This window comes from Mixophyes fleayi, chromosome 3 (assembly GCF_038048845.1).
Source record: "Mixophyes fleayi isolate aMixFle1 chromosome 3, aMixFle1.hap1, whole genome shotgun sequence".
In the NCBI taxonomy this organism is placed as follows: Eukaryota; Metazoa; Chordata; class Amphibia; order Anura; family Limnodynastidae; genus Mixophyes; species Mixophyes fleayi.
Window position 1 is genome coordinate 308,821,556 of NC_134404.1, and position 23,567 is coordinate 308,845,122.

A 23,567-nucleotide genomic window follows, 5' to 3' on the forward strand; every position below is an offset into this window, starting at 1 on the left:
AAAATGCATCACACGTAGAACTCAATGTGAGCACTGTTTATGTGCTCGCAAAACATATGTAGGCTAAAACTGATATATTTCAGCTGCAGACCACAGACTTCCACAAAATGATTCCCTGCTGAGCTGGTTATACAGCAAAGCGGAGACTCGGAGAGGATTCTTGTCTATGGGCCCCAATTCCCAAATGGCCCTAGCAAAGGCCATCTGCCTTGATCCCAGTCTGTCAAATTAATTCAGGCAGTGCCCACAATTCTAAGGGATTATTGAAGTATGACAAATAATATATTAGTATACATACATACACATGTTATGCTGTATAACCACAATAGAACGTATGTTTCAATTACAGACATAATCAAGGAGATGAAAGGTATTCCCTATGCTTTCCTTATGTCAAACATGCTTCTGGGGTCAACTGGTGGACCCCAGAGTAATCTCAATGGCCAATCCAAAACAGATACAATTATGAAGTACAGATATAGAAAAAAATGTATCTTAAAAAAAAAAAATGCTATAGTTCTATTTTAAATTAGCATCTTAATTAAGAGAAATTTTCAAGAGCTCATAAAGCTAGTTTTCTACTCTAACCCTCCTATGTTCTAGCACAGGCCCTGCTATACTTAAGCAATATAAAGTTTATGGGGAAGCACAAAGCTAGAAATAATTATATAAAACAAATTAATAGTAGATTAAAATAAATAAATAAAATAAACATGGTAAGATAAAATGAGATACATGGATTGTATCTATTAATCAGAATCCATGGGACTTGGGGTTTTCTGGATAAGGATTTTTCCTGTAATTTGGAGCACCATGTCAAAAATATAATAGGATCAATGTACCCTGTACAGTGAATTGTAAGGATATTAGAAGCCAATGAAGAGTTCCACAGGCCGAGTGCTTTTAAGCAGATCATAAAAGTCCACATTGGCTTCTCATATTTTTTATTTTTTTTTATAAAAAATAATACAAAAGGTACATTTTGCCTTATAATATACAAGTTTCAATTTGAAATAAAGCCAAGAGGTGCTCTTCATATATAGTTGCTTTTTCCTTCACTGGTAGTTATACAATCCATTACAAAACACTTTCAAAACCAGTCATGTGACCAAAGTGACATCACAGCTCAGCAAATCTAAGGATATCATTTACATCTATTCATGTCACTTGCGCAAACATAGCAAACGACATCATTAAATAATTTAGCAGGTTCCTTATAGTAACCGCAAGGCGATTTAGGGATTTCCTAGGCCATGGAGCATGCGCACACCACATTGTAGATGATACACTTTACTACAGTTTTGCTTGAGTTAAAGAGCTGCCTACATAGACTAATGACCAAATCTGACAGAAACAAATTGAGTTAAGATGATTAAGCTGAAAGCCATGTATCCATCCATCACTGCAATTCCATTACAACTTTGATTGTGGGTTTGCATAAGTTGTAGCATGTTTGTAGCATGTGAACAGGTATAAAAGTAATAGGACAGAACATCAAAAAAGAAACAGAAAAAAATATGTTTATTGTAAAGGTTTGGAAGTCTTTACCAAACTGTGAGTTGTCTCTGCAAATAAATGTCGACCATAAAGGGCGTGGCAGACATTTTTATGTATTTGCTACCTAATGGGCCTACTTACCCTTTTCCCTCCAATGTATCCCCCTATGGCACCAAAACTTTTGGTAAACGTTCCCATCATGATATCAACGTCAGCCGGGTCTATCCCAAAGTATTCCACCACACCTCTTCCTGTCGCTCCCACTGCCCCAATACTGTGCGCTTCGTCCAAGTACAAGTAAGCCTTGTACTTCTTCTTTAACGCCACTATCTCCGGAAGGCGGACAATAGACCCTTCCATGCTGTAAAAGGCAAGAGAGAAAAAAGCACAATTAGGCAAAACGTCCAACATATCTTGATCTAGTTCCCACTTCAGTATTTATCATCAAAAGTGTTTATTACCTAAGGAAATGTGGCCTCAATATGGGATGAATTAAATAAGTCTTAAACAAAACCAGACATCGCAGATCAAAAACAAATTCTTGCTGTCCTGGCAGATCAAAGCTAGACCCTTAATCATTCACATTATATGCTTCTGACTGCACAGAGTGAAACAAAAGAGAATGAATAGAGTGGAAAGGGCATAAGCAAATATTATGAGAGTTTGTCAACTAATTCCCCAAAAGGCTCAATTCTTCAGGACTCTTTTTTTTCCCTCCTGAATGATATATATTGATCAGGAACAAATTGGGAACATTGTAGCGTTTCCTGTTGCTGACAACCTCTGACCAGTTTCCATAATACTTAGTCATTTATACAGAACGGTTTTTAGTTTATTTAAAAAATGTTTTTATAAAGACCAGATGTATTACTCTGGAAATAACATTCCTTGCGTTGGCAGACTGAAGTTCCTAGAACTGTTGATAAAGACACTCATTTTGTACTAATGTTTAATAAATGTGGCAATATTTCACCATGCAGAAACATACATAACCATCTGGTGCCAAAATAAACAATATCAACTACGTTCTACCAAAAAGTGTCCAGCTAGACATGATTAAGCAGTAGTTTAGCAACAATATTATTGCCAAAGGGTAAAAACCTTATAGACCACAATCGATTACAGAGGAGCAAAATGGTTTGTTCATTTCTGTAATTGATGTTAGGAATATTGTACGGCCACATGACTGCAGATAACAATAGATAGCGCTGTTTGTCATTTCAGTGCAGACAAGTAAAAGGAGAAGCAGTATGCTGTGTAGTTACCACTATATTTACATAGGTCCAATCAAATCAGTGCTTTGGGGTTATTTTAATTTAAATGAATGTTTATGATGAATGGTCCTTGTCCCCCAGGAGATGCCTCCTAAGAGAGCTTCCTCGATAGGCCCATTTCTACAATAGGAAATATGGGGTCTCTCTGTTTCTCTCCATTGCCGCTTCCACTCCTGTCAATTACCACTTTCCGGCGTCCTACGCAAATATGGAGTGGTGAAACTAGAGACAGACAGGAGGGGGCGATGCTGGAGGACATAGATAATCTGTGGAGTGGTGAAACTAGAGACAGGCAGGAGGGAGGCGATGCTGGAGGACACAGGTATACTATGGAGTGGTGAAACTAGAGACAGGCAGGAGGGAGGCGATGCTGGAGGACACAGATATACTATGGAGTGGTGAAACTAGAGACATGTAGGAGGGAGGCGATGACGGAGGACACAGATATACTGTGGAGTGGTGAAACTAGAGACATGTAGGAGGGAGGCGATGCTGGAGGACACATGTATACTATGGAGTGGTGAAACTAGAGACAGGCAGGAGGGAGGCGATGCTGGAGGACACAGGTATACTGTGGAGTGGTGAAACTAGAGACATGTAGGAGGGAGGCGATGCTGGAGGACACAGGTATACTATGGAGTGGTGAAACTAGAGACAGGCAAGAGGGAGGCGATGCTGGAGGACACAGATATACTATGGAGTGGTGAAACTAGAGACAGGCAGGAGGAAGGCGATGCTGGAGGACACAGATATACTATGGAGTGGTGAAACTAGAGACAGGCAGGAGGGAGGCGATGCTGGAGGACACAGATATACTATGGAGTGGTGAAACTAGAGACAGGCAGGAGGAAGGCGATGCTGGAGGACACAGATATACTATGGAGTGGTGAAACTAGAGACAGACAGGAGGGAGGCGATGCTGGAGGACACAGATATACTATGGAGTTGTGAAACTAGAGACATGCAGGAGGGAGGCGATGCTGGAGGACACAGGTATACTGTGGAGTGGTGAAACTAGAGACATGCAGGAGGGAGGCGATGCTGGAGGACACAGGTATACTATGGAGTGGTGAAACTAGAGACTGGCAGGAGGGAGGCGATGCTGGAGGACACAGATATACTTATGGAGTGGTGAAACTAGAGACAGGCAGGAGGGAGGCGATGCTGGAGGACACAGATATACTCAGTCAACCACTAGAATGTTACTATTAATGCAATGGAACCCCCGTATCACTAAGTAGACAAGTCCACTTTGAGGAAAAAATCAAAATCACCTCAGTAAGACTGCTAGAACCAGGTGAGGCAAAGGAACTTTCACATTTTTGCTGGTTCATAAATTAATCCAATTAAACATTACATTTAAGTGGCTCTCGGGATTGCACCCATAAAAATTCACTGGGTGACCCTTTCCCCCTCGCAGTCCCATACTCATATGGACCTCATTTAGAGTTGGACGCAAAATCCATCTAAGAAGTGTAGGAATGGAGTTTGCTGCAGCTTGGTAGGGTATTAAGAGTGGCATGTAACCCCAGTTGCGTCCCACTCGTAATACCCTACCGATCTGCGAGCAGTTTGTGCAGCTAGCTAACCGCTTGCGCCACCTAATTCCTGCCGCACAGTTTTAGCCCTGTTTTGACGTGTGTTGCGTCTGCGCCTCACTGCATCTAGGATTTACTTGCAGGGTCATGCCTTCACAATTCCACGTTCCGCCCTTTCTCTCGTAGTGAGCCGCAAGCTGTCGCAAGTGTTAATTGCGTCCAAGATGCAGGCGGATATGGTGCTTGCTGCACATGCGTGATAGTATTTTTTTGTTTGATGCGCCAAAACGGACTTTGCGTCCGACTCTAAATGAGGTCCATAATTGTTTAACAGTGCTTCTCAGTGACTGTAGGAAGAAAAGCTTAGTAATCATTTAATGTTTGTATGAGATGCTCATATTATTCTTATCATCAAACATCAGCACTTATTTACTTTCCTTTTCTAGTTATAAATACAAGTTAGGGTGCTATCTAGTAACCAAAACAAAATGTTTTGTCATCCCCCGAGTCTCCCACTCAGCCTCATTTATTCATTATCCCTTATAAAGTGATCGCTTCATGGCCGTTCAATGCTATCAAAGAAATGCACAAGATTCATTCAAACATTGCTGGAAGATGAAAGTAGTGTTGAATCAATAAGACCATGTAGAAAAAAGTGCCCAGTGCAATAATTACAGTCATTTGGCTGCTCTTAAGAAAACAGCAGCTGTGGCTGGGTCTGGGTGCCGTATAAGAAACAGTTGATATTTGACATGGTCATGTTGGTGGTCTGCTGAATTTGTGTATGATCAAAGCACTCGGAAAACGTAAAGTTTCTCTCTGTTGAGCCAAACTCTTTATTTAGAGTTTAATCTGATTAGAGCGAAAGTGGAGATGTCCAGACAGCTTCTAATGAGCAGGGCAGTGTGGTAATGTGCTAGGATTGAGTGACAGGTGTTTAGAAAAAAGCCGGCCTGTGCTTTTCGTCTGCTGCAGATAAGACTCCAGATTCTGCTGCTGGATTCACTGTCTGCCTGAGACGCAGCCTGCTGAAAGTCTCAAGGAAAATGTCAACGTGTCCTGACAGGGAGACAACTCCACTGATGTACATAATTGACTAGGTGAACAAGACTCAATATTGATTCAATATGTGCCAGATAAAAGATGAGGAAATCTGGTTAAATCTCACGACTAATGACAGAGTCTGTTTATAAATCAAAATTAGACGCTTCCTGTGCCCTCTGTCTGCTCCTGGTACAGTTTAAGAAAACATTATTCTAGTAATGTCATCTATATTACTGTTTAAAGATTTCACAAAAAATGCTTCACAACCTAATATAGAATGTCTTACAGCCACCAAACCCCTTCTCCAAATAACTACACATATGGGTTCAGGTATGTATGCATGTAAATATATATATATATATATATATATATATATATATATATATATATATATATATATATATATATATATATATATGTGTGTTTATAAATACAACTGTGATAGTTTCATTTCTTTATCCAGCACAGAAAGAGTCGGTTTTGTGTTATGTAATTACGTTCTTCAATCACTTTGTGTATTACTCGAAAACAAGTAATCTCTGCAATGTCCCTCACACTAATCTGAGATGTATGCTTCTAAACCATGGTAGTAAGATAGTATTAATACAAAATAAATAATTCATTTAGCGCCATGGTATAGTCCCACTTCAGTAGCTGCATCAGCACTATTAAAAAAAAAAAGCAATTCATTAATTTATTTAAATAAATATGCAGAGAGTGGTCATGTGGCAGATTCATTTTTTATGTAGTCAGATTGTAAATGGTTTGTAATATTTTTTATTAATATACTTGAATTTTTAGATGGCTAAACATATTCCTATGCACAAATAAATACACTGTCTCATCTACTGACGCCAAGGTTGGACCGATCAGAGCATAATTTATCTGCTTTCACAGCCTACCTTAATGTTCGGTGGTTAGAACTTGCTTACCCTTGCTACCAGGTTGTTGGCCTGTCAAAACTGGGTCCATGACCTGAAGATAGCATTGAGGTGCTGGTAAACACCTTCTGGCCTTTTAGGCGCCACCTCCCCTCCGCCTTGACGTTCAAATGCTGCGCCCCCTCGAGCCTGCGCCCACCACCCGCGTTGCTTGCTTCTTACCATGGCATATGGGAGGTGGTGGTGGCATCCTCAAACGAGGGATATGGAGCTTGACTGTGACATCATGGCCACACTCCCAGCATAACACTGATAGTGAGAAGCAGTGGGCATTCTTTACGTCAGTGGTTGGCGCTCTTTGTGGTGAGAGTTAAAGTCACTGGATAAGTGACATTATTTCACTCGTTCAATGTTTTAGGCTCCCTAAACACTGGCTTTCTAGGAAACCACCTAGGTCCACCTAGTCCTGACTTATTGCTGACTATATATACACATATAGCACTTTTAGAGCAATATATGGGTCTCTCAGGCCCACAGAAGCAATCATGAGCATCAGTCCCAGCTTTGCTGTAGGTTTCCTGGGTGGATGAACGGTGATGACAGAAAATTGGACCGTTGATGACGCATTTTTTGACTTTTTTATTTTATTTGGACTGTTGGAAGGTGTGCAAAAATGTGTAGCAAAGGAAATATTCATAGGTATATATATATATAATTATCCTGTTGTGGGCCATCATGGGTAGCTATATCTATTCCTTCTCATAATAGCATCTTAATGCAAACGTGTAAATGGGAGCTTCATTTTCATGGGCCTTAATTTTTGTAGCCTCACAAGACTAAAAATTGCAGTAATTTTAAAGAAAAAAAATATTGCTACAAAAAAGCTCCACCCCTAACCAGTTGAAGCCACTCCCCAGATCTTCCTAAACATTCTAATGAAACCAGTCCCGCAGCCTGCTACAAATCCGAAAGCTGGGACGGTCTTTTCAAAAACTAGACTGTTCATGTAAATAACACATAAAGTACACTCTAAACAGTCGCCACCAGGCTCTCAGTGGAAGAGGTAGTGTACACTTTGCTGGAGAGCGTATCTAACCAGGAATTAAAGACAAGATAGGACCGGGGTTATACTTACAAAATCAACACTTTGGACCTGATGCTGAGTTAGGCGTATGCCTGTTTGTGTAAAATCCGCACGCCCACAAATAAGGGTATGAGGATTTTACACATGGACATGTGTAAGGACATTCACGTGTAATTGTGAGCAGATGCAGACCCGCACTGAGACACATATAGGCCTGTCAGTAGCTGTATCAACTGCAGGTGCCTGAGGGCTGGGGCTTGTACAGGCTGTTGCTGATGACAGTCGTCAGCACTAGCTAGCCGCTTCTAATTGGCCGATTGTGAATTCACCTCTGAAGCGCCTCTAATAGCCGCTTCTAATTGGCTGATTGTGAACTCACCTCTGAAGCGCCTCTGGTCCTTTTTTCGTTGACTGTGCTCATATTTTATGATTCTATGGGTGTATTTTATAAAGTTTTGTTTTGCTACTTTCATTTGTACGAGAGAAGGAACATTATATCTGCTGTATTATAAAGTTTTTTTTTTATTTAAATCAAACCAAAGAGCAAATACTTTTTTTGCTATCAAAGCAAGTGTTAAAAAATTGTTTTCTGTGCTGATGACCTGGTTGTGTGTTAGTTTGGGTGTATCTATGCCTGACATAAACTTGGAGTATATACTACCGATGCAGAGCTGGATGCATCTTACAATGTGTACGCTTCAACATATGGGCGTAAATATGTGGCTACCTCAGTATCAGCTCCTTTGTGTCCATTTTGCTTCTTCAACCCCCGCACCAACGGGGCTAACATGTTAAGTATCCAAATATAACAACTGAAATATTGAAAGGTAATTTAATTATGTTAGAGTGTACATGTTAAAGCTAGGTATACACTGCGGGGCAGATTCAATTCTAAAAAGCATCGCTGCGTAGTGTCCCAGAATGGCTGCAAGACACTACGTGGCGATTTTCTTTAGTGAAAGTACCGCTCACATTTGCTCCTGCCCTATAGAGATGCGAGCAAAAGTAAGCGCCACTTTTTACCATATAAACGGTAATAAAGCGCAATTGAATCTGCCTGTGTCGTAATTGTAATGAGTATACTTACAAAACATACAAAATAGATGTAACTTCCAGGAAGGCAAAATCTGAGCACTGGTAAAGCTTTCCAAACCCAGCCAAATTTATTGTGATTTAAACTAATGTACATAGTTAAGTCCATTGTGCCTGATCCCTATTCATAAGATGTCACCGTCACCTGACTGCAGCAACTAATACCAGGAAAAGGAGTAGGGTGTTCTCTGAAGGTTACAGCCATGCCTGGCCTAGTCATTCATAGATGCCTGGGCTGGAGGTATATAGTGAATTGCCCCTTCGCCACACTAAAAAACTGAATCACTAGGATGGGATTACTTTGCTGCCACCCAAGCTACCTGCTACTTCTGTATCCTTCCGCTAGGTAATTGTGGTGTACAAGAAGGGAGAATCACGGAGGAATGATCTCAAGTAGAACATGTAACGAGAGGAGGTGTCTGAAGACCCCTTTAAGCAGTCATGAGGACATAACATTTTTCTGTATACTCCATATTGTGTTAGCCCCGTACCTGTAAATTCCTTCAACAAGGATAAGGATTTTCTTCCAGGGCCTGTGGCTGCGTGGCTGACCATAGACCACGGCATCCTGCAATAACTTCTCCAGGTTCTTTATATCTAACAAAACACAAAACACACACAGGCATATTACACACATACATATTACACACAGGCATATTACACACAGGCATATTATGGTGTTGTACTAGAACTGCCACGACAGGAGTAGGGCTAGTGCAGCATCTGCTGCAGTAGGATGTATTGCCTATGGCTGTGAGATATGCAGAATCGATTTGATTATATGCAATCTTATATATGATGGACATAATTTACGTCATAACAGTATTTAAAAATGTATCTCATACTCCTTAAAATGAATAAAATTACAGTAAAAAAACAAAGTTCTCCTCTGATTAACTATTGAGAATGGTGTATAAATTGACATTTTTGCTTGTACATTACCTTTAGAAGGGATACAGTTGATGACTATTTGTGTGCACAAAAAGCATACTTGCATACTCTCCCGGAATGTCCGGGAGTCTTACGAATTTACAAGTACCTCCCCAGTGCACACATAGGTAGGTGCTCACTGTCCTAGTTACCAACTGTCCTGATTACCAAACTTTTATTGTTGAGAGGGATAAATTGTGTGGGTGGGGCAAAACTGGCGCAAGACTGAAGCTGTGTTTGTCTTAAATAAATGTTCTCCATTAGTAGGTGTTAAGTTAATATTATAAGGTATAAACAATCTGGGGGCCAGTCACATGAGCGAATGAAGCAAGAAATTTCATAAAAGCAAGAAACACACACATCCCATCTCCAAATTAAGAAAACTGTGAGAAAACATTAACTTTAATTTATTTGGGAACAATTTATCTGGGAAAAGAATCAGACACATTTTTATCATAGTGTCCCTTTAATGTGAAACCAGCCTCTCATTAGAAAGAGGCTCGTTCAGTAATTGCAATATTTGAATGTGTTTACATTAAATCTATTAAGAGGTAAAATGTGTATCCTAGATGCCACGATAACTCAGATTTCGGCTGCCCTGTACTTCAAACAATCTGCAATTATCTTGTAAAGGCTGACAGAGGTTTGATAAACAGGGGTCTCCCAGCTGCCTCTTGCACTTGGTGGTTTGTACTTAAAAGGAGAATCTGTGCTTAATTATTTTGTTTTTATACTATGGTAATCAGTACAGTTTTTTGTATTCTATATTCCAGATGTCACATGCACTAGGGAGTGTAAATACACTTGTCATTTTAATCATTTTTTTTATCCCAATCATGGCTCCACAACATATTTACAACAAAAATAATTTCACAATTGAATATGGTATCGTAGTAACAACTAGATCAGTGTTGGCTAACCTGTGACACTCCAGGTGTTGTAAAACTACAAGTCCCAGCATGCTTTGCCAATATATAGCAGCTTATTGCTAGAAGGGTATGCTGGAACTTGTAGTTTCACAACACCTGGAGTGTCACAGGTTAGCCAACACTGAACTAGATAATCAAAGTACACACATCACCTACATACACAGGCTGAAACAATATTTATGAGCCCCAAATGTAAAGAGCTACAGAATATGATGGCACTATATAAATGTTAATTATTATCAAAACCAATGACATCAATGTCCTAAATTGCCTCATGCTGACTGGATCTTAGTAAATGGCTTAAGCTGCATTCTCATAATCATTTGCTTTGCCCACAAAACGCCTGACACTGGGCGTAGGTTGTGGGAGCATTTTAATGTTTTCCATTCTACATATTTTTTTAAGTCAGACATCAAAAGGCAAAATTACATTTAAATTCAAATTTAAATATAAATACCTTATTTACAAATACAGCTGTTTTTCCCCTTCTCATTCTACAGATGTTCAGTAATTGTTATGGGAATGAGTTTTTCTACAAAGAAACCCATATTGTATTTTTTTTTTTAACCTTAGTTATATTCTAGCTTACTGCAGTAGGTACACACCCATGGAACACTGCCACTCAGTGCTCACATTTTTTAGAAGTGAAAGTATCTTTATTTTGTATTGCAATAAGAAATGTAATTGTTGTAATGATTATTGTTATGCTAAAAAAGTCTTTTTGGGAATAATGTTCATTTAAGTGTTTGAACATTTAACCCTACTCAAACATGTATGTTGTACTTATTTTGTAGATGAAAAATTATTGACATTTTATAAATGTATACATGGGATCAGTTTGGAAAAGTAGATTGGGACGCATAGAGAAGATAGTCTCTCTTGATACTGATGATATTTTGTCATAAAACTCTGATATCAGTCAACACAACACCCAAAGCTGCGGGTGGAGATAAATTTAAAATTTGTACTTTTGTCCTCCTTGTGGGTAATTACATTTTGGATGGATACTGACAATTCTGGAATTATTTTACCTTTATTGCCTTTCCTTGGAAAACTGACACACTACTACTGAATTAAAGACTGGGTATATATATTACTGCATGCAGGATCATTAAGGACACTGCCAATATCACCACTTATTGAGCTCAGTGTTCACCAACAAATGAACCACCTCTCACTCGTAATACCCATAGTTACACAATACATCTCTACCACAAACACACTACTCATAGACCATAAGGTGTAGCTCTTAGTTAAATACCTTTTCTCATACTAATACTCATTTCAAGATCGTGGGCGCGTCCATAACTACAGCAGCTCCCAATCTTCAAGTGACTGGAACTACGAACAATGAGCACCTATGTCTCAATTTCATTTAGGAGATACCTATATCATGTGATAGGAACATGAAGGAGCTTATTCTGTGTAAATTGAATCTTTTACCTCCATCACTCATTAATGATAATAGACACAACTATGAATCACAATGGCATATAATTAACAATTGAAAGAACTGCTTTATGGGGACCATAATATCACACTAGTAACTAGTATTATCCCTTCTTTCCAACTCTCGCTAATTACGGTGGCCTGGGCTGTGTCATGAATATGATATAGAAAAAAGGCAATATTAAAATTATACTGTATACTAATACTTTTTAGGGTATAATTCCTTATTGGTGGCATTTTCATTTATTCTTCTAATCAATATAATAGTACATTACTGAACAAATGGTGATGGATGGTATTTCATTTGTTCAGGCTTTTATCTTACTCATTTCTTAGGTTTAATCACCGTATGACTATTTGGATACATTAAAAAACAATACTGATTTGTCTTGTCACTGAATCTCAAAAATAAACCTGCAGTATTTAGTAATGGAGTTAAATTAAGTGACTGTAAAGCTGGGTACACACCACAGGTTTTTCAAACAACTAGTTGGTTGCAGGGCCGGTGCTAGGGTCCGTGGCGCCCTAGGCACATTTGCAAAATTGGCGCCCCCCCCCCCCCGCCCAGCACATTTACACAATAGTGTGTAAGTGTGCAGGGTGGGGGCGCCGATTTTGAAAATGTGCGTCTTTTCTTACCTGCTTCTAACTTGCCTCCTCTCTGCTCCGTCTGCTCCCCTCCACTCACTGACACTGTCGGGCCGTGACGATGATGTCACGCCCGACAGTCAGTCAGTGAGTGGAGGGGAGGAGACGGAGCAGAGCGGCGGTGGTGGTGAGCAATAGTCCCTCTCCCCCTCCCTGTGGATGTATGTGAAGCTGTGCGGTGGCCATGAAAGGTATGGTCAGCGGTCGCCGGACAGTTTTAAAGAAATTTTTAATCTGTGGCGCCCTCCAGAGCCCGGCGCCCTAGGCAAGTGCCTAATCTTGCCTAATGGGAGCGCCGGGCCTGGTTGGTTGACTGTTAATGACTGTTAGGTGCAATATTGCAATAGTGTGTACACTCCCACAATCATGTTTTATCGTACCAAAGCACATTGAGTCACTTGATTTGATTTTAGAAACTGACTAAAAATAACGATCAACCATGGAACGATATCGGACACATGTGGAAGTGTGTATGCAGTCATGACCAGCAGTGTAGGCAGATCTCTATGGAGTGTGCAGAGTCACGGTCTTCTCAGCAGATAGATGGTTATGACGCATGAAGATCACAGATCTGAAGGTAAATTGTGTAGCTGTGTACTCATGAATCTGCATGCTCATCGGGACTTTCAGGTATTGGTAAAAATCGTTACAGAAATCGCACCTGTAGTCATTTTCTGCAGTGTGTACCCAGCTTTACCCTTTGACTACTGGGCAGCAGTGTGTTGCATTGGATGTGTGGCAAATATTTTGCGGCAATCAACAGGGCACATCACAGTAGATCGACACACAGTGTACAGTAGACTGGTAGAGTGTGTTTGGGGTACGATTCCATTCATTTTTGAAACTGGGTGAGCAGTGAAAGTAATTACTAGTCACATGGACTGAAATGTTTTTTCTACTTTTTAACGATCATTGAATAAATCCTACATGTTTTCACTATCCAACACAGAACACAACTAGAAAGGTTTACAGCTTTACCTATGAAAACCATCAATGTCTTACAGTAAAAATAACAATATCCTCTAGGTGGCACTAAACTAAAGCTAACGATCAGATGAAAAATGGTCAACCTTTGTCTGCTACAGATCTTTAAATCCAATAGAAATGTCACCTACAAAATATTTTAAACAATATTCACAGAACTGGTAACCTTCCAGCTCTGTGATACATGATTAATGGACTAGTCAAATATGTAGTGCTGCTATTAACCACATGAAAGAAAGCATGGATACTGCAATTAAACAGATTTTCTAACAATATGTCTTGGGATCTAAACAACCTAAAAACATCCATGACCCAATGTACTCTATATGTTCCCCTTCTAGCACATCAGGCATCAGACATTCCTGTAGAGAGCTTGAAAACACACAGGAGTCAGAATATATTCTATTGTGCAAAATCTTGATGTCTACCCCTCCCAATAACCTCCTAAAGTGAATTTGTTCATCGTATTAAAGATCACACAGTGCTGGAAAGTGTTGTGTGGACGCCAGTAATGTCAACTGTCAATAGACATGAATATTTCATGTGTGAGGATAATTCTCCAAAGCACCTAGCCTAAGAAAATATTATACCATGTTAAAGGGCAAAGGCGAGAGAGTGAAGAAAATCTAAGATCTTTGCGCTAGACTATAATGTATTTTGAGAGGAAATGTGTATCATATGCAAGATTATGTACAATAGGGGAATTCTCACTTTTCTTTGTCTTCAAGATTTGTGAACCATTACAGGGCACTTCCTAATCCCCATAGATTTACTTAAAGTGTACTTGTCACTTATGCACACATCGGCAGAGAATGTAGCCTCTCATTTCACTAGGAACCAGTGATATCACAGAAGTGATCTAGTTCCTAGTGAATGGATAATCTGCATTCTCACAAAGTGATGTCACTAGTTCCAAATTACTTGATCAACTGCATTTTTCCGATCAGTGGCCCAGCCCACGCAGTGGGCCGATACCATATGTAGGCAATGGGGTGACACTCAGACAAATCAGAAGCAACCTGTGCATAAAAGTCACCAGTTGCTGGGAACTGCTCAGGGCTTCCGTTTTTACTAACTTTTTTTTTTTTTTAATGGTATGACAAAAATGAAAACACCTCTTTTTTTTCCTTTTTATTTAACAATCACATTTTAGAATTGCTGATACTTTGCCCCCACAACCCCCCCCCCCCCCCCCACATGAAGCATTCAAAGTTCACATGATCACATAAGAAATAGCTATGTCACAGCTTGTAGTGATTGTCACTGTTACATTAAAATGTAATATATAAAATGGAAATATAAAATTCACCATTGTTAATGACAATCACAAATCTAATGATGTTATATTGTGATGTATATATGTAAATGCATGTGTATTTTATATGAAAAGTCAGTGTTACACTTGCAGTGAAACAATGACCTCTAGTCAATGTCACAGTGTACATAAAGTCAGGCCTGTGGTATGCTTAAGGAGTTGCATCACCGAAGAGACAGACGTCACATGCTACTCTGCATTTGCCTTTAGTGATAAAAGTAGGTAAGGGATAAGTGTTGAGGAAATACAGATTACAAAACGTTTGTTAACCTCTGCATGGACAGTTATAGGACTGAAGGGGAGACAGGAAGTACGGTGATTTAGTAACTTATTTATAAAAACCAGCCATTAGGTTTTGAGAATCTAGACAAATGTTAGACAAATAAAAGAAAACATCTGATTGGTTCCTTGGTAACTATGGTTTACTGCACTTTTGGTACTTTGTCTAGAGGTCCCATATTTGTTTTTCAATCAAAAAACCTTGATACCCATATGACGTAAAGTTTGGTCAGCTAATAATCGTAAGTAGAGGGTCAGCTTTTGTGATGAAACAGTTATAGGATCTACTTGTATTATTTTGTTAATAAAGATTATACCTCCCAACATTAGTCTCTCTGGCAGTGGGATGGATGGTGGCACTGAACAATGGAGGCGTGACCATGGCACAATGGGGCGTGACCATGGTACAATAGGGCGTGGTCACACCCCCATGGCATGCCTAGCACTTTTGAAGTACTAGGCTAACCTGTACTCCCCTCCAAACACCATTTCGGGAACCCATTCCCAGCTGCTCTGCCACGCAGAGAGCAGTGAACAGAATAACTCCCAACTTTCCCATCAGTCGGGACATATCTCAAATCGGGACTGTCCCGCCTAAATCGGGACAGTTGGGAGGTATTATATAGATGTATCAGCAGTAAACAAAAATGCAGTTAGAAATGCGCAGTGTCAAGAACAGTCGGTGTACCAGCTGGATAGGCATGTGGAAACACAGTGTGTGTATTACTGTAAAAGTGGACCTTGGTGCAATACCTATGATTATATTTTTATTTTTGCTAAACATGATTGGAAGATAATATTTTCGTCACACTCCTCTCAATAATTCCATAATACCCTAAAGGCACAGAGAGGTAGAATCGTGAGAATTACATTTAATATGTAGAATAAGAGAACTGTACTGTGCATTTCATACATTTTGAAAAATAGGGACATTTTTAAGAGACACATTTTAAAATCAGGGCCTATCTATGGAAATTAGGGACAGTTGACAGCGTACACAGACTTGCGCTAAAGAAAAGTGAACAGGGGGGATATGCTGCACATATTGATTGGTGAAATATTTTTGTTATCACTGTGTAATCTAGTTGCTAAAATTGGAGCATAACTCTAAGGGACTCTTCACTTCTTGGCACTTGAGTGTAAGCCAGTGATGGGCAGCAGGCGGCCCACAGAGCCTTCTGTTGAGGCCTGTCAACCAGATGCTCTCGTTCTTACTAGAATGGGAGTCAGCTGACTCCTGCATCACGTGACCTCCCATGCACAGTGCAGGAGGGTCATGTGGCATACCAGGTGGAGGGAGTACACCTCAAAGGGGCCGCACAGAGGATGCATTCACTGCATCAGGACAGAGTGTCACACAGCAGCTGGGGTTTCTTGACACCCACAGCAAACCGTCATGTTCATGGATTAGTGTGCAAGACTGCTCTGTGTTGTGTTAAAGAAAGAGACATTACTCACGGTAGCTCAGAACATATTTATTGTTCGAGGAAAAACCGTTTGCATAGTAAACAAAGTTATGTTTCCATGGTGCACAGCAATTATTCTTTTCCTCATGACAAGCAATGTTTTGCATGTGAGCAAAAAAATTGGAATATACCAGTGGTGAACTTCCAATGGAGCAGCCCATGCGGCTGCTATGGGACATGGACCCAGAAACGAGGGGGACTCAATAGAACAGAGTGATTGTCTCTGGGGTGGATTTGCAAACACCCGCTCTGAAATTTTACATGGAGCCCAGTGATTGAGTGTTAAACACTTAGGGCTAGATTTACTAAGCTGCGGGTTTGAAAAAGTGGGGATGTTGCCTATAGCAACCAATCAGATTCTAGCTTTCATTTATTTAGTACCTTCTACAAAATGACAGCTAGAATCTGATTGGTTGCTATAGGCAACATCTCCACTATTTCAAACCTGCAGCTTAGTAAATCTAGCCCTTAGACTATACCTAAACATTTATAATATACAGGGGGCATAGGAATGAAGATTTTCATGGGGGGGGTAAAAGTCCAAGGATTACTATAGAACTTGTAGCCCCTTTTTCTCACGTTTGGTATCTCGTTTTACAACAGTTGTAATAGTGATTGTAGATATACAAAGACTCCCAATCCTATATTAATTTTTGTCAGTGTTTCAGGGGTTGGCCATCCCCAGTTTCATTGTTTATTTTACTATAAAAATGTATTTATACATTATTGAATAAATATTATTAATATTAACTTTGAATTAGTACAATAGGTGTTAGAAAGATAGATAAATTCAATGATTTATCTTAAATATTCACATTTTTCAGAGTCATTAACCTAGTTTTTATTCAGATTTCTTTGACAGCCTAATCTCATTTGATTGTGAGTATTTTTAAATCTATAGTCACTGCCTCACTGGTTATGATATGTGCTATAAATTCAAATTGCTATATCACATGTTTGTTACTGGATGCACCGCACGAAATTCAGGGTAAAAGTAAAGTGATTATTTGTTCATCATAAATACAGGTTATTTATTAAATGTTTATGAACGGATCACTTAGAGTTTTTAAATAAGCAAATCAATCAATATGTATTAAATCTATACCAAGGAAATCTATATCAAAGAACATTTGGTAGTTATAATTTAAAAAACGTTTCACAAGTTTAGAACAGATACCATGACTTCAGAAAGTAGCATGAAGGCTATTGTGTAGAACTTCATAGGGGGTGGGGCAGTCTTTGCCATCCAGCCATCCAGCATAAATCCTGGGGGGCAACTTCCCCATCTGCCCCTTCCCCACGGTTCCTACACCCCTGATAATATATACTGCAGTTTAGCAAGATGTGAAAAATCTTTGTAGTTTGCTATAGTCAGCAGCCTAAATTCTCCTGGCCATGTGATACTATTGAGATCAGTGTATTGTTTAATTATGGCTACTTTTAAGAAATCTCCAAAATATTGTTTTATAAAACACAAGTCAAATTTCAAAGCTGTGAAAAAGCAGAAAATATACCGGTGGATAGGTCACATCTCACTGCATCTTATAAAGGGTAAATCCAGAAGTTTAGAAAGCGAGGGAGAAAAATTTAAATGTCAAGTGTCGGACAGAGTTTAAGGTTGAAAGCCAATGTAAGCACAACTTTAAATGATAGATGTAGAGATAGATGAAATGTATTTTTTGTCTTTATTTAAAGAAAATAGAACCCACTTGGGAACAATCCAAAATAAAGTTCTAGAAAATAGTCACAATAAGAACATTCGTCAGTGTTCCAAAAGGTGAGAGAGCATTAAGTTGTATCAGGAGCAGTTTTAATCTCATTGAAAAGTAATATATAACTAGCATTCTCTTACTTAAAACATTATTTGAGATATTTTAGGCATCATGGAGGTACATAATTTTGAGGCATGAGCAATGTTGACATAAAGTACATTTGTGCAGCTACTGTAGAACCATCCAGAGACAGACACTTGCACAAAAGCCTAGGCATTGGTCAAATTTCATTAAGACATTAAAAATGAAATAGTTTCAATTAAAATACAGATACAATGGAAAAAAAACAAATCTTAACTTATAGGGAGTAGAAACGCATAATATTAGAAATCCAATTGGTTAAAATTGCTTAACATTAATAGAAAAAAACAACAACAACACAGTATTTCTTTGAAGACAATCAACACAATCAGAAAACCATTGTTATCTGCAATAGGACAGAGGAGTATTGGGCCAATTTATTAAAGTCCCACCAGTTTTGCCGATATCTCATCATCATTGCATCATTTATTTACATATTCCGCAGTACTTTACAGAGAATATTTGTCATTCACATCAGACCCTGCCCCATTGTAACTTACAGTCTAAATTTTCTAACACAAACACACACACACACACACACACACACACTCTAGGGTTAATTTTGTTAGCAGCCAATTAACCTATTTGTATGTTTTTGGAGTGTTTGAGGAGACTGGAGTATCCGGAGGAAACTCACACAAACACGAGGAGAACATAAAAACTCCACACATATAAGACCCCATTTGGGAATCAAACTCATGACCCCAGTGCTATGAGGCAGAAGTGCTAACCACTGAGCCACCGTGTCTAATATTGTTTTTGTCATAATCTTAGCACAGCAAAAATATAGTGTTGCTGGGATAGCGTCTGTCCCGGCAGGTCATTTATCCTCCAGGGTTAACTTTCACTGCTGCCTTATTGTCGCGGTGAAAGTGTTCTCTTCCTGGCAGAGGATACTGAGAACGTTAAACAGGATTGTCCCACCTGGCAGATGGAGAGAGGGTCAATCAATACCTGAAAGTCTTCAAGTGGACAGCCCACCCTGAGATGAGAAAGGGTCCACACGGGAGGATAATAGGGTTATCCAAGGAGTAAACACGAACAACAACTGGGGTAATGCTTAGGTGCCGGTAGGTGTCAAGAGAGGCCCCTCTGGAGTTCAGAGGACAAGGTTCCTGGTGTCCAGGGCTGAGGAACCATGGGAATACCAATTTGATGAATGCTGTGGTCCAGTGCTTGACTAACATGGACCTGTTGGCTGAGTAACTGGGGATGGAACAGTATAGAACAGAACTGAGCAGGACTATGGTAAATAAAGATGTGTAGAGGGAGTCAGTGGAAGAGACCTAGGCTGCTGCAGGCAGGTGAAAGGTCACTAAGAGATTGGTATCTCTGGTCAGAGGTCTCTGGACATTAGAGTACAACCCTCAGCTCTCTGTGGAATTTAAGGTGAGTGCTGTGCTTTCTTTACACCCAACATACTATCCCATTATTTGGCATTTCATTGTTTAGGGTTTATTGGTGCCATGGAATAATACTGGAGCTGTATAATGTCTATATCAGCACTATTTACAAGAAATTGGTGCCCTGAGGAAGAAAGTGGGGGACTGAAGTATAGAATCGTACGTTTAGCGCCATCAACAGATGGCGTCAATGGTAGTGGATAAAAATATCAAAGCAGCAAAACGTTAATCTTTTTACCACTTGATAGATAGATCAGTTTCACTGTCCTCATAGAGCTATATGGGGACGGCGATACTCAGTGAAAATGGGATTAGAATAGTTGAAATCAGAGCTGTCGTCGGCGTTAACTCTTTAACAGATTAGGCAAAATTAAAAAATAAGCCTTTATCTAGGGGAAAACAGACATTTTCACCAAAATGAAAGCTTATCTCCTGATGATAAATAGACCCCTATGTGAGTGAGTGGGGCTAGTGCAACATGTTAAGGAGCATTGTCATATTTATACTTCCCCCAAAAGAAAGGCACTTTTATATTACTCTTGACATAAGATATTATATAGAAAAAATGTCCAAAGGAGGCAAAAAATGATTGTTTTAGAATTATCAATCCAGTGAATGACACATCCCTCTGTTACAGGCACAGATCAATTATGTATGGATTTTCATTTACTGTAATAGTTCACTTATTAGGTTTAAATGATCTATGTAAACTGTTTAACTGCTTGATAAGAACACACCCTTCCTCTTACTTCCAACTAAAAAGAATCTAGTGAATGCGTTCAACTTGTGCCAAGTTAAGGATGAAAATTGAATGGACTTCTTTGTTGTGGTGTTTAAAATTGTATATGTGAATAGTAATGTTTTACCAGAAGTTTACTGTAACTTGTGTTCACTGTTCACTTTATTATTAACCATTTATCAGTATAAAACTGGTCTGTTTCCTTATACCTAGATCAGATTTTGAAACACCATAGATATATCTAGGGGCATATCCTTATAGCTACCAGGACAGTGATCATACGACTATGGAAACACCCCTCCCCTCCTACTATTCACAAAATTATTGCCAATATACAATTTAGTTTTGAAATGGAGATGTCCGGTGCCCTCTATTCTATTGCGGCATCCTTCCCCATGGTTTAAAGAATGGTTGTCCAACCCACGGCCCAGCATGTCTGTAAATGTGGCCCAGCAGGAGTTTTGGTTGTGGCAAGGGGGCAGCGCTGAAAAAAAAAATCCTCCAAAAAAATAAATAAATAATAAATAAAAGAAAATACTTACCTTGCGGTCACGTCAGCTGGTGCTCCGGCTCCCTCCCTGGTCTCCTCCTCCGTGTGGCGCTTTCAGTGAATGTCGGGGGTGACGTCATCACACCCGACATCTATTGCATAGCGCAGCACAGAGGAGTCAACCGCGCGAACTATCAGCAGCAGTGAAAGATTATCCAGTATCTTATTGTTGTTACTCTGAATTTGGACTTTCTGCACCATGCAATTATGAACTCTCTGTGTTCTCTGTATGTATCTAATATAAATATTAAGAGATTATTGTATTTTATATATTTTAAACCATTTTAAATGTGCAGTGCTGAGTAGGGTGAAAATATCACCCAACGTTACCCTCATCGGAGGCTGCTCCATGAGCCATTTTTCCCGCCACCCTATCTTTAAATCTCTGTAGATTTCTATTAGTCCTCCTGATGCTACCTATATCGGTGACCATTTCAAACTGGTCAATAAAAAAAATGATTCATGGGGAGAGGAAAAAAAAGCATTTTGGCATTTAATTCCCCGAACCCCACTAAGGGGCAGATGCAGGTAAGTTAAATTGTAGCTGGTAATGGGACTACTGCTTTAATCATGATTCTGCAACAGGTTTCCTAACTCTTACTAACTTAATTTCCAAGTAAGTTTAATATGTTAACTATGTTTTCTATGTTTTTTTCGATGATCAGCTATCGTTAGTGTTAGTGTATTTTATGTGCAGCCCAAACCAACTCGTCGTCTTCCAATGTGGCCCAGGGAAGCTAAAAGGTTGGACACCCCTGGTTTAAAGGTTTGATTGGCATGAGTTTATTACAGATGGTGAAGGCTCTGTGCTCCTACGCCCACCAGACTGTGTGGACCCTTCCCTTCCTAGGCTCATTCATTTATCTCCAGATTTCTAACTATATATTTCACTATGGTGTTTGTTTTTTAGGTGATCATATGGTGTTCTCTGTGATGTCAATTTGTGACCTCTGGTGCTCTGATTTGTCTGCACCTCACTGCTTACCCCTCCCCCTCCCCTTTCTTTTTGCTGTACCCCTTCTCCTTTACTATAAAACGATTTAATAAAAACCATTAATGTTAGAACTGGTCTGTTATTATGTATCTGGTTACTCTAACAGTCATGACTGATAACGTGGGCTAAACTTTGCCTCCATAAAAGGATACTTTAGATACTTTAGTTGATAAGATGACTCATGTACCATGTACACGACCTATGTGCACATAACCATATTATCTCTCTGTGCACACACACACACACACACACTATCCACCACACAGAACTGCATGAACAGTTAGCTTATAGAGTTAACCCACCCCCACAAAAACCCTGTGCATCCCACCACTGTACAAGTTAAAACAAGCTGAACCAAAAAATAATAAGACTAGGACTGACTGCATACACTATATTGTTACAAAAGTTTCCTAGAGTCATACATATAAAACACTGTCTATTAGTGAAATATTTAGCATGGTTTTAAAGCATGTCTTGCACAATTAGCATGAGAGGACAGACCCTGAAGTACCATGTGACTTATAGGTTAAGTAAATACTTACTGTTGTGCTTGAAAATTCGAATGGTAGCTCCTGAGAGTCTAGCGCCAAGGACCAGAGAAGTGTGGTTCAACTCATCACTTAAAATAAGGCAGCCCTTCAATGATAAAAATAAGATCATTAGCAGGAAGCATTTAAATAGTAAGTCAAAATAATCAGTCATTCAAATAGACACAACATGTATATAAATAGTATTACTTTAGCTTCAACTAGTAAAATGAAATATAAGCATGATAAAGAAAATAAACAAATTCATAATTTTCTTGCAAGTTTTAGTATAAACAGCATTTGAGATCGAAATTTTCACACAAGTCAAGTTTTGCGACGACAGACCATATTCACAGAGGTACAATCTTCACGCTCTCAGTTTGATCCACCATAATGCAGAATACCATTCCACACATATTATTATCTTTGACTTATAAGGCGCCACAAAGGGTCTGCAGCGCCGTACATTACATATACAGAAAACAGAGAACCAAGACACAACATGATACAAACATATATACAAACACAGGTGACAGGGTAAAGCAAATCAGATTATTTCTGGGATAGATAGTGAAAGGGAAGGTAGAAATCAGCGAGAAGAAGGCCAAAGCTTAAGAAGACAGGGAAAACAGGGCTAGGGAAGCAGGCCAAGAGGTACAGAGGGTGGTGGAATAGTCGAAGGAGCACACAAGGAAAGAGGGCCCTGCTCATGAGAGCTTGTACTTATAATTCACAGAACTTACAGCAGGCACAGAGAGCTAGGACAACTATTTCATTCTGCTGTGCGGAGTGGTTGGGGTAATACCGGAAAACATTAAATTTTCATTCCACAGTTATTTTACACTAAAAAACGCCAGAAAATTCCTCCAATAGTAGTGCTAGGGGGTGAGCACCAGAGCAGAAGCTGCACAGAGTCCTAACAACAGCAAACAGTCTGATTTACCCAGTATACAGGGGCACACAGAGGATTGTCGGGGGGGGGGGGGTTTCTCCCCGCCGACCGAAAAAAACCCCCAAAAAAACCACGAGAGAGAGCTGCGGCTGCTGTATAGGACAGTGGCCACTTAGTTAGCGCAGGGGGGGTTTCTATA

The 23,567-nt window shown here is 39.5% G+C and overlaps 1 protein-coding gene across 2 annotated transcripts in view; it reads right to left on the reverse strand.

Annotated features, from left to right (window-relative positions):
* LOC142144782 (serine palmitoyltransferase 3-like) overlaps nt 1-23,567 on the reverse strand; it is a 101,150-nt gene that overhangs the window by 32,878 nt on the left and 44,705 nt on the right. For both annotated transcript variants that reach the window (XM_075203962.1, XM_075203963.1), the window contains 3 exons: nt 22,492-22,585; nt 8,902-9,007; nt 1,639-1,858 (listed from right to left, as the gene is read on the reverse strand). In XM_075203962.1, the coding sequence (XP_075060063.1) occupies nt 1,639-1,858; nt 8,902-9,007; nt 22,492-22,585 (420 nt within the window). The remainder of the gene's footprint in view (nt 1-1,638; nt 1,859-8,901; nt 9,008-22,491; nt 22,586-23,567) is intronic.